Source organism: Lolium rigidum, chromosome 1 (assembly GCF_022539505.1).
Source record: "Lolium rigidum isolate FL_2022 chromosome 1, APGP_CSIRO_Lrig_0.1, whole genome shotgun sequence".
NCBI lineage: Eukaryota > Viridiplantae > Streptophyta > Magnoliopsida > Poales > Poaceae > Lolium > Lolium rigidum.
Genome location: NC_061508.1, coordinates 334,384,476 through 334,396,354, shown reverse-complemented (window position 1 = coordinate 334,396,354; position 11,879 = coordinate 334,384,476). Strand labels below are relative to the sequence as shown.

Here is an 11,879-nt window from a genome sequence, read left to right as displayed (position 1 = left end):
GGACAGAGCCATGGCTGCGGAAGGGTTTAGGATCTAGCTCTGATACCAAGTTAAACAACTGTGTTTTGCCGTGATCATGCCTCTCGGCATTGCCTTCTATTTATAATCCTCAAGGGATAAGATCAACATACAAGTTTGTTACATACGTGGGGAGTAAGGTTTATCTACAGAACCTAACTAGCGATCGTCTAGCGATCACAGCTATGACTAACATGAATATACGTACAGTAGTTAGTCTAACAGTGTCATATGTCATCGCGCCTGTGCGTCCGTCATGTCTGGGCAGATCACTCTCCAATATCTACGAGGTCTCGTCACTTTGGCGTCGGTTCCTCGACGGATTTCGCGCGGGATGTCGTGCATCAGAACTTTTATGTAGATGTACAAGGTTCAAGGTGCAACAAAAAAACCTTGTGTCATATGACCCCTAGTAGGCGTATGTGGGATCGCCCTTGTTTATTGTAGTATTGAGCACAACTTTCTTGCAAGATTAATTGATTTCCATCCCCAACTTATATACGACTCCACAACCAAGGGCTAATGACCTCTGAGGCAAGGAGAATGACTCCACCAATATTGTATCCTTCGACACAACACCATCAATGGTATCATGTACAAGAACTTCAACGCTAGCTGGACGTTTCTGTTAACGGTGTCTTAGACTTCAATCTCGCTAAAGAAAAGCCACTCCCATGGGAGGAACATTTAGTCTAGAGCCATTTGAGTTTGTAAGTTACCTAGCAACAACGGGAGTTGGGAGCTGACATACGCAAGCGGTCAAAACATGAGCAGATTTGATCGATTTTTGGCAAACGCATAGGTTTTTCACCTGTCAAAATGTCAACGGAATAACAAGGTTGAACATAACCATCCAAATAGCTGGATTTATTCAATTTCATTGAGATCATCACTGGACTTAAATGATGGACGTAATTGCACACTACCACATGTTCCAATGTCTGGACACATTTGGTTGGCTGCCACACTTTTGCGATCCAGCACATTTAGGAAAAACAACTGATAACGGCTACAGAAAAACACAGAACTTGTGCATGTCAAGCCTAACCATCAGAGAGAGAGAGACCGAACGCATAGACAGATTTACAGATCCTGCTTAGCAAATAGTGTACAAAACCTGTGCTAAAAAGGGCATACATCCAGTTACCAATGTTCCACAACCCAACTATAACAAGATCTCTGAACAAGGTCGCAACGCAGAAGTTTCCGTGTCGGATGCATCGATAGAAATCAGAAGCATTGCAACGTCTTCATGCACGGAAGTTCACTGTTGCCTGCCCAAGAAGAATGCATAGTGTCAAGAGCACTTCAATAATGCCAACGGCATCGCAAAACAAAGTAAATAGCTAAGTGCTGGTAACATATTTAAGACAGGCTCATAGCATATCTTATCAATTGTAGTTTAGGTAAAAGATTCAAATTATCTAGGACAGGCTTGTTTATTTTCGTTTTGCTTCATTCACTGCATATAAGATAATTCAAACAGCAGTGTACTCACTGTGTGTGTAAGCAAAAAAAGATGAGAACATAATATCTTACTTGTGAAGACTTTCCATGGCAGATTGAAGTTTGTTCACGTCAGCACCAACTACTTCGCTGGTCTTCTCACCCTTGTGATACAGATGGAACGTCGGCTGCGCAGGATATCCCGACAGGAGTCAGATTAATTGTAGTAAGAACCAGTATGAAGGTTGCTAACAATAAAAATTGTTTATACATAAATACGAACATTCTGACAGAACGACATTACTATCTCCGGCCCTAAATACTTGTCGCAGGTTCAACAAATTTAGACAGATTTTAGCCTACATTTTGACTAAATCTGTGACAAGTATTTAGGGCCATAGGGAGTACTAAAATCATGGCCCTGTCTTGTAAGTGAAATGAACGAACATACATACAAGAATTTTAAAAAGGTTAAAACATTGTACATGATCTGATCTACAGTCACGGAAATGTACGTAATTGAATGGAATTTGCATTATGATATGCAACTTACCACAGAGCATATTTTCAGGGCTCCTAGTTTGTTTCCAATTCCATCCTGCAATAACAAAGAGACAAAAAAAAAAACGACAATAAGCGAGAAAGCACGCAACTACTGATTTAGAGATATAACTCTAATAACATTAGCACTAGATTTTTAATTGGAATCACAGTATAAGTATGTATTGCACCTCACATTAGCTGGTTTTCTTTGTGTATCGTCTGTATCTAGACAACGGTGAGTTAATAAATTTGGGACGGAGGAAGTATTTGGAATACACACACTAAGTAAATTAATTTGGGACAGAGGGAAAAGAATATTTAATTAAACGTTGATTTAACCAAAATGTAACAAGTGTAAATTTACACCGGATCACAGAATACAACAAAACAACTGAACTAAGAACCACCTTAAGTAACAGTTTGATTTTTGATATTCTCTATACTTCTAGTCTCACACAGCTATGCACCAACTTATATGTCATGAGTCTGCCTACTCCAAACAAATGATACTTCATGAGTCTGCCTACCCCATTCATTGAAACCAGAAGTAAATAAGAGCAGAACATTCAATCAAATGATAATTCTGAGGAGAAATCCATATCCCCACTGTTTGCAGAACGAAGATAAACAGATTACCTCACAATGCCAGATCCAGGTACAAGGCAATAGTAGGAGCAACCAACATTGCACAATACTGAAATAAATATTTGTATACTAGATTTACTACCAGATCCACTCCTGGTACTTCGGCTCAAGTTCTAGCTAACATGGATACTCTGGACACTACATATATCACGTCACGCCTACAGAATATCGATGATAGCAAAGGTAAATGATGCAGATGACTTAGCCAAAGCAAGAGCAGACTAGTTAGGAAGCAACTTTTACAAGGATCCTGATAAATGCAGGGTGCTGCTAGCTTCATTCATGCTCAAAGTTCTGAACAGGATGACTCTTGGCTCATGCATGAATTCAATCTTTGCAATGCCAGAAACCTAACAGATATATATCCGTAATCAAACCTAAGTGTACGGCTTGGGGCTTTCACTAGCTTCATGGATTAGGTCAAGAACTTTTCTAATTAAATAAACGTAATGAGTGCATTGCAAATTTGCAATGATCTTTGGTGAACAGAAGTTTAAGCCAAGGCCAGGTTCATTCTAAAGCGAAATTTCCACTAGAATCCAAACAGTGTACATTTAATCTGAAGTTTGCTAGCAGAGTAGCAGACCATCGTTACAGCAAAACTCAAATCCGGTACCCTTACCAAGTCGATGTCGACTTTGTAGACGGGTATCTTGGGGTACTGCTTGCTCAGCTTCTCGATCACAGGTGCCATCATCCGACCTGCAACGCCAAAAAAAAAAAAAGCAGAGTTGTAGCACCCTGGTCACTCACAACTCGCTCACTCAAACCCTCAACGTTTGGCAAGAGAGAACACTTACACGGCCCGCACCAGACCGCCGTGTAGTAGAACATAGCCGGCAGCTTCTCATCTGCAAAACCAAGAGGCCAGATCAGAACGCACTTCATCCACGATACGTGCGAAGAACCAGCGAGAAAGTTAAGAGTACGGCAAGGGGAGGTAGAATAGCCGTCGCACCTTGCACCTTGGTGTGGATGGCGTCGAAGGAGTCCGCCGAGCCGACGACCACCATGCTGGAATCGCCTGCGAGAGCGAGGGAACGATCAGCGTCGGCCCAAGGACCACGGGGAAACTGGGGAGGGGAAGGGGGCGTACCTGCGGATGAGGAGGTGGAGAAGAGGCGGGGGAAGGCGGGGAACGAAGGCGGAGGCGTGGGGGAGGAGCGCGGGAGGCGCGCGGCGGGGCTAGGGTTCGCGGCGAGGATGGGGAGGCGGCGCTGGGGGGCGGCGGCGGCGAGTGGGAGGAGGCGAGGAAGACGGCAGAGTCGGCGAGCCATTCCCGACGTGGGTACAATCAATTCGGCTTTGTATGGCTTTGGGTTAGGAAAGCCCATTGCTGATAAGATTATGTGGGCCGGAGCAGGACCTAAACGCGACTCCCACCAGACGCGACTCCAGCCCTAAACGCCGCCGCCGCCGCCGCCGCCTCTAGCGCCGCCGGGGCAAAGACCCTCGGGGCGTGGCGGCGGCGGGGGCCCTTCCTCGTCGACGCCTGGTGGACGGCGGCCGGATCCCCTTCCTCGACGCATGGCGGGAGCGCGGATGGGTTGGGCGGCGGCCTGCGCTGCGCCCCCTTCTCCCGTCGGCTCTCCCTCGGCCGGCGCGGTTGGGATGGGCGGCGGCGGCCAGCACTGCGGCCTCCCTCTCCCCCCACCTCTCGCCGGTGAGTGGAGGCGATCTCGGGCTTCACCCGCGACACGAGGTCGCCCGGGGCAGCAGCCTTGGGTAAGATAGTGGAGGTGGCCCTCTTCTTCGCCGGAGAGGGTTGGCCTGCGGTTTGTGGTGGTGGATCTATCGATCTATCACCGCGTTCTGGCGGCGAGATGGAGATGCTTGGAAGCCGGCGACGGAGTCGCCGGTGGAGGGTTGGAGTGGCCAGCCCGGGATGGTCGCCGACGTGGGGGTCCGACCTGAATAAAGGCGGTGGTCCTAGGGTCTCTCTTGCGTGAAGAGGAAGACCTACCGGAGGCCTGGACTCGTGATCTAGCCGGAGTGTTGAGTTCGGAAGGCTCCGCCGGCGAATGTAACGGTGCTTTTTGCCCGGAGTTTGCTGGATCGGTGGTATTCGGTCGTGCGCACCCATGCTTTTATTCCGACCGATTGGTTCTGAAGGGAGCGGCGCGAAGCTCTTTTTCTGTGTTGACATCAAGTGACTATGGATCCATGATGAAAGTCGGAAGAAGAGAAGTTCATGAAGGCCGAAGGGGAGGACTAGCTAAGGGAGGTTCAAGTCTCCGCGTTGTTGAATGACTTGTTTGGTGTTCCGGGCTTCACAGCAGCGGTATGAAAGTGGGGGCGACAACACAGGTGAAGTTCAGAGTCCTACCTTTCAGGGTGAAACCCAAGGTCTGGCCTTAACTGGTTGTGCCTGGCAATGACCTTGTTGGAGGCATTGTTTTGAGAGCGGGGACTATCTTCAGGGTGAAAATCTAAGATCGTTGATCGGGCGATGATGGTGTTCGCGCACTGTTCCCTTCTTGGAGGCGTCGTTTTTGGAGATTCTGTATTTCAGGTGTTGTCTTGGCGGTGGATGTATTGCTGTTGTTAGGCCCGAGATACTGTAGCGGACTTTTGTTTATTAGTTTTCTTTTCTTCTTTTTGGCTGTGTGCATCCGTAGTGCCATTAGGGTGGTGCGTTGTTGCAGAGGCTGGGTGTAATTGGTATCGTTTTGATATTAATATATTCCCTTTATCGAAAAAAATGTGGGCCGGAGCCCGCAGACGACGTATGGGCTCTTGGATCCAAACACAAGACTGTTCTATCTCAATAATGCAGACTTAAAACCCTCAAAAAAATCGTTTCAAAAAAAATGCTAGACTTAAGGGAATTTGTTACAGGGATTTTTTATGGAAAGAGGTGGAGCAATCCAGTTGGTGCCATTCTTTCCTCTCCCGTGATTTTATGAATTGAAATACCACCACACGATCTTTCACCTCTGTCCGCAACCAAGATCCCGTGGAAAACAACTCGGAAGCGTAGCATTGTTGGTTCTATCTTGGTACCCTAAAATCCGTTCCACAATCCTGCGGTATCACGCGGGCAGCGTCTAAACACACACAGTGTACTCTTTTTCTCGGGTTGTGTTTTGCTACTGGCCATGTGATATCGTAAAATAAGTTTCCAGCTTTATCCAATATTTGTGATATAGATAGAAAATTGAACAATTTATCACAGCAATATAAATCAAACTTATTAATGTTTAAAACTCACACATACTATACGTTCCGTTTGAAGGTTTTCAGGGGGTTTCACAAATATTCAACCAGGTCTCCGCACACTGAAACCCTCCTCAAATCCAATAATGGTTTCAGAACGTTCTTTTACTAGGAAATAGTAGGGGAGCCACCTACGGTTTTCATTAATTAAAGCCTTAAAGGTGAGATTCTGCTGTTCCTTCTACTTAAATACTACTTACTCAAAACTGGAAGACTAAATTTACTCAGTCCAACTTCAAACTGAAAGATTCAAATATCAAAAACATGTCTGGTTCGAAGGTCTCGTTCACATCCTGTGTCGCGTTGTTTAAAATACTCTAACCAATGTCATGAATTAAACATTGGGACACGCGAAAGAGACAGGATACTGATTACTCCTAAACAAGATCAGACTGGCAAATCCACTTGCGAGAAGACTTCGGATGGAGGTCATAGAAAACTGATTAAACAAGATCTGGCCAATGCATCGAAGGCGTCTGACTGGCCTCTCACCATGTATGAACGTGCAGCAGCTGGAGGTACTGATTGTATGAAGGAATCAAGTACTCCTATCAACTATGAACTCAACTTGAGACATATAGCAGCGTCAATGAGTCTTGGCAATGTCTAATGGCAAGACTTGGCACATCGAGGTAGGTCTTAATGGCAAGAATACTCTAATTAATGGCACTTAAGGTACTCCATCGACGATGTGAGTTTCATTGATTAATGTGCCAATATACTCCATCCGTTCAGGAATGTAAGGCGCGACTGACTTTTCATTGGTATTTACTTATGATTCTTACAATGATTTCTTTTATAATATGCTTACCTAATAGTAATACATGCAGATATCAAATAACAGAAATGAATATGCAAAACAAATACTACAATGCTATTATACCACATTATCAAGGAGTCTTGCCTGCAATGAAACAAGATGGCTTTTGAGCAATTTGGAATAGCTATCACATTTCTGTGGGACAATGCTAAAATTTATGTCTAGGTTTTATTTGCCATGAGTTAGCCAAAATGGGGTAGAAAATGAGCTAGAATTGTCAAAATTTTGATAACCATGCATACAAAAATTTTTTTGGTAGAGTATATTTTGCCTAGGAACCAAAAATACCTAAAACAATGACTTTGATTGGGGACGAAGAGGTCTGGTTAGCGTCGACTAACAACACATGTAAGTTTTCCATCTTGTTTTTCGTCCAAACTCCCCATGACGTTTAATTGTTTATTATGCGCTTTAATTCGTATAGGAGTGGTACAACAATCTACAGAGAAATGGGAATTATAACTATAAATAAACAAATATTCGAGACACAAAAGAATATGTGCAATAAATACCATATGATAATATGAAAAAAAGAAAGTGGCCTGGTTCTCCAACTTGTTCCTTTTGCAGACAGGTTGAAACAAACAATCATCTCTTCTTTACCTGTAACACCTCTAAGGTAGTCTGGGGAGTCTTGGCTATGGCTATGGGAGCAAATTGTGTCCCTACTTCCTTTTGGCAGGCTATGTCTTGGTTTCATTCCTTTTCTCGTGGGTTTGAGAAATTCTATATCATTATCATCGCGGCTATTTGCTGGGCCATATGGAATGTGAGAAATAAGATCACCTTTGAAAAGCATGTCATGAAATCACCAAGTGAAATATCATATTTTGCGGTGGCTTTGATTTTATATTGGGCAGGTCTTCAGAAAGTGGAGGACAAGGGGTGCTTGGTCGACAGAGCGGACAAGATGGTGCAAGCGGCGGCGTTTGTCTACTCCAGGTCCAGGCGTCCAGCAACGACAACCGGGCAAGGGCAGTTGCTGATGATTACGGGCGCCTGAGGTCCTTCCACCGTCTCTTGGCTGATGTCCCAGGATGTTTGAAGTGTGGATGATGATGCTTCTGAGCTTTTGCTATGGGCTCTGCTACTTCCTTAGTTGTTCAGTTGTTTGTTTTTGCTTCCTGGTTACTCTGATGTTTAAAAACCCTGTTAAGGCTAGGATTCTGTTATAGTGGTATCAGGTTTTTGTCCCATAGCGGGTACTTGACGGTGAGTACTCGTAGTGGGTTTCCTGATACTGCTCCAGCTCGCTTCCTCTCTCCCTAACCCCTCTCTGTTGTAATTTCTACTTGAACCTGTTCTTTCCGTTTATTGCAATGGAAAGGGGTGGAAGCCCGGTTGGAAAATAAATACCATATGAATTGGGCTCATATTCAAGAAGTTTCGGTAGTTACAAATGTGAATGGAAACAAAATAGTACAGTACAAAAGACAGAAAGTTGCAGCACAATACAGAAGAAACCAATCAAACGACGAAGAGATGGCAGACAGATGTGGCTAATTGTGAAGGTTTTCCAGTCAGCTAGCAGTACTTTTCTGCCTTGGCGAGCTTGCACTTGACCTTCTCGAACAGGACGACGACGCCCGGCTCCGGATTCGCTGACGACGGGGCGACCACCTTCAGCTTGATCGGGCTGCAGGTAGCCTCTATCTTGCACTTGGTGTAGCGCGCCGTGTACTTCAACTTGCCGGTCACCTTCACTTTCAGCTCGAACGTCCCATTGGCCTTCTGCTTCCCGAACTCGGCCACGCCGGCGTTGCCCAGCGTCACGACGCTGCTGTCGGAGCCGCTGACGAGGCGGTGCAGCGTCGTCTTCGAGGCGTCGTACTTGTGTCCCTTGTCGCTGAGCTGGACGCGCTCGAACTGCTGGTCGTCGAAGAAGTAGGCGGCCTCCAGCGCCTCCTCGTTCGTCATGGTCATCGCCCAGTTTTTGTTGCGCACGGCCAGCACCAGCGACAGGTTGTATGCCAGCCCCGTCGCCGGGGCGGTCGCGAGCTCGAACCTGGTCAGCGAGGCGTCATCCACGGTGATGGTGACTTGGCGGAGGACGCCAAAGGCGGCGATTATGACGGCGACGGCGGTGAGCACGACGAACGCGACGGTGAGCAGGCAGTAGCACAGGATGTTCTCGCGAATGCTGGAGCAACACTCGCGACAGCCCATCGTATGGTATGGTATGCGAGGAGGAGAGAAACTTGAGAGGCAAAAAAGTTGTGGTTCATAGAGAACTCTGATGCTACTTATGCAATGGGATTAGTCAAACTATTGCGGGTCTTTGGGTACCAAGTCTTATTTTTTTAGAGACGTATATCTTAACTATTAAATTCGAACCCGTAAGTTCGTACGTGTACGTCAACCTCGCGTACGACAACCTTGCGTCCCATCGAGGCATCTACCAAACGGGCCGAGCGGGCTTGGGCCGAAGAAAACTGCCGAAACGTCATGTCCCTCGCTGGTTCTGGGAGTGACTTTGCCAGGAGACTGCGGGACGAGCAGGGCCACCGAGCGAGGTCGGCTGAGAGGGAGGTCGAGCGGCGGCGGGAGGCGGACGTGGCCGAAACGGCCGGCGGCGGCTGGTCTGGGTGGAAGCGCGGTGGCAGGGTTGCGTGAGATGGAGCGTGTCAGTGGAAACTGGAATCCCTACGACTTAGGAAACCATCGCTAGAAAAACAAATCGGGAGGGAATCGCTATAAAATTCAGATTCTGGAATAAAACGTCACGGACGCCATTGAGGTGCAGCTTGTGTTGGTACAGCTGTCGGGGAACAGGTCCGGGGAGGCGAGGTACGTCCTCGCGCTGCACCAGGAGGCGTTCGCGTAATCGCGTCGGAGCTCACGGTGACGAACGCCACATCATCCTCGTCACAGGTGGCGCTGTCCGGCGCTGTCTCAAACCAGCTCTGGGTGAGCAGGCTCTAGATATTAGTCTATCGTAGCAAGGAGTTCATGCTGTCGAAGTACATCATCGTCCAGACGGACAGCGGGAGGCCCAATCAGCCACACCTGGTAAATAAGGGCCTCGACATGCTCCTCACCGGTGGTAGCGTTACACCGGTGACATAGGAGTCGGACGGCAACAAGCAGCTGACTCAAAGACAATTCACTTCATCGATAATATATGTACCAGTGCGATCTCATATAATGCATTGAAATGATTGAGTGCAAGAATCAAAGACTCCAACTGATCTAAATTTCTAATTCTTATGAAATATTTGTATCATTAATTTCTAATACATCACTAAGCTTTATAAGAATCTCAAAGCAAAATGGATAGTGATATAAAAACCCGCATTCATGAAAGTAAAAAAGTATTTCCCTAACATATTCAAAAGCTATATAGTTTATAAAAATATGCTAGCGTCTTATCAACCACGTGAGCTTATTATCGTTACGAAATTTTAAATTTTCTAAGTTATTTTTCTATTTCGCATTTGAATATATAGATTTCAAAACTCATCAGAATAGATGATGTTTTAGATAGTGACGCGGTATCCGGTCAGCATCTTTGATTTACTCTTTGCACCTCATAGATAGTTGGTCCACGCGCAGAGCTGTTATCGCGCATCAATCATCTTGCAGAGATGTTATAACAATAAAAATAGGGCAACCTATGCGAAATATTGAATCGAGGTATTAAGAAACTTGCTAGCTTAGGCGATGGACAACGTGAATCGAACATGGAGCCACCCTGGTACTGGTACCTCAGATCAATGAGTTGAAGAATAAGTCAATCTGCAAAACACTTTACATTAACTCAACTGGGCACAGTGCATCGACACAGAACAAAACCTTTGTAAAGTATGTTGAACATGGGGTGTGCTCCGGTGTCCCCCCCCCCCCGGCGAACGACGTTCAGGTGGGATACCCGTTCGAGACGGTGGGGCCGTATTAGTGGCGTATAATTATACTCCACGTCATTTTCCACATAGATGATCGGATGCCACGTAGATATTGTACGTATCTTTGGTGATGACGGTTTCCGCCGGCCCCACGGCATTAGAATCAGAGTTGGACCCGAAAATTACGTCGATCACGTGGATTTGATGCCGGCGATAGGCGGTGGTTACGGGGAAAATATTTGAATCCTTGCGTGTGCGCCATTGCTGGTTCTCCTTAGGGTTTGGAAGGTTCTGTCCATCGGGAGGGAGACGGCAGGGACGACGACGTTGGGACGGCAAGGCGTAGCGCAGGGCGGTTTCGTTCATGTGCGCCATTGCTGGTCCTCGTTAGGGTTTGGAAGGTTCTGTCCATCGGGAGGGAGACGGCAGGGACGACGACGTTGGGACGGCAAGGCGTAGCGCACAGCGGTTTCGTTCCGAGAGCTGAGGCGGATCCGGTGACGAGGAGGCTGGGCAAGGTCGGACGTGGAGGCGGGAGGCGGATCCGGCAACGAGGAGGCTGGGCAAGGTCGGACGTGGAGGCGGGAGGCGGATCCGGCGACGAGGAGGCTGGGCAAGGATCGCACGCGGGTTGTTCCTGCTGCTACAGGCGGCGTTAGGGTTTGGCGGATCATTGTTGGTTCCCGGTAGGTAATTGATTGTAAAAAGTAATTGCATGTTCATGATTTGGTTGATGTTAGGGTTTGGGTTTGGAGCTCCTTTTTTGAGATGTACTTATTTGGTTGTTACTTTGAACAGGCGATGGACGTTTCAGATTTAAGTGCAAGTTCAATGGAGTACGACAGCGGAAATACAGATGAAGAGGAATTCAATATTTCGTCTGCGAACGATAATGCACCTCCTGAAGATGAACAAACTTCTGGAGACGATGATGTCGACGAAAGTGTGAGTAAAACGGAACTACTAGTTTTATTTAGTACTTGCATGTAAGTAGTTAAATACTGATTGTGCTTATTTTTGCTAATAGATGGATGCAGATGGTGTTGATCTAGAAGATGATAATGTAGAGCAAGAAGAAGATGTTGACACTGATAATGTGAGTTTGTAGTAATAAATGTCTGATTGCATAAAAATATGGAATTGATGTTGACATGGTTTAAAATGCATTAGATTCAGAGTGATGTTGTGGAGGAGCCAAGTGATGACGAGAGATTGGACTCTGGTTTTGTTGACGAGGTATGCATTTTAATTTTATTAGGTCATATGTATGTTTAATTTATATTTAATAACTGAACAATGCATTTTATATCGTCGTGACATGACCGTTAATCTTTCTTGCTTGGTCAGGT

The 11,879-nt window shown here is 46.3% G+C and overlaps 2 protein-coding genes across 3 annotated transcripts; both read right to left on the bottom strand.

The window, feature by feature from the left end:
* Positions 1–864: 864 nt before the first annotated feature.
* LOC124684414 (thioredoxin O, mitochondrial-like) lies at positions 865–3,929 on the bottom strand. 2 transcript variants are annotated; one of them, XM_047218730.1, is made up of 7 exons: positions 3,749–3,828; positions 3,611–3,676; positions 3,453–3,503; positions 3,275–3,354; positions 2,018–2,062; positions 1,558–1,652; positions 865–1,292 (listed from the first exon to the last, which is right to left on the bottom strand). In XM_047218730.1, exons 2-7 carry the CDS (start codon positions 3,663–3,665, stop codon positions 1,283–1,285), a joined length of 336 nt encoding a protein of 111 aa, XP_047074686.1. In that variant the 5' UTR covers positions 3,666–3,676; positions 3,749–3,828; the 3' UTR covers positions 865–1,282. The 2 variants fall into 2 exon arrangements, with proteins under 2 accessions (XP_047074686.1, XP_047074685.1); XM_047218729.1 differs by lacking the exon at positions 865–1,292 and having other exon boundaries at positions 1,554–1,652; positions 3,749–3,929.
* A 4,283-nt stretch (positions 3,930–8,212) lies between these two features.
* On the bottom strand, positions 8,213–8,854 carry LOC124663598. Its single transcript, XM_047201282.1, has one exon. It carries the CDS (start codon positions 8,852–8,854, stop codon positions 8,213–8,215), a length of 642 nt encoding a protein of 213 aa, XP_047057238.1.
* Positions 8,855–11,879: the final 3,025 nt, after the last annotated feature.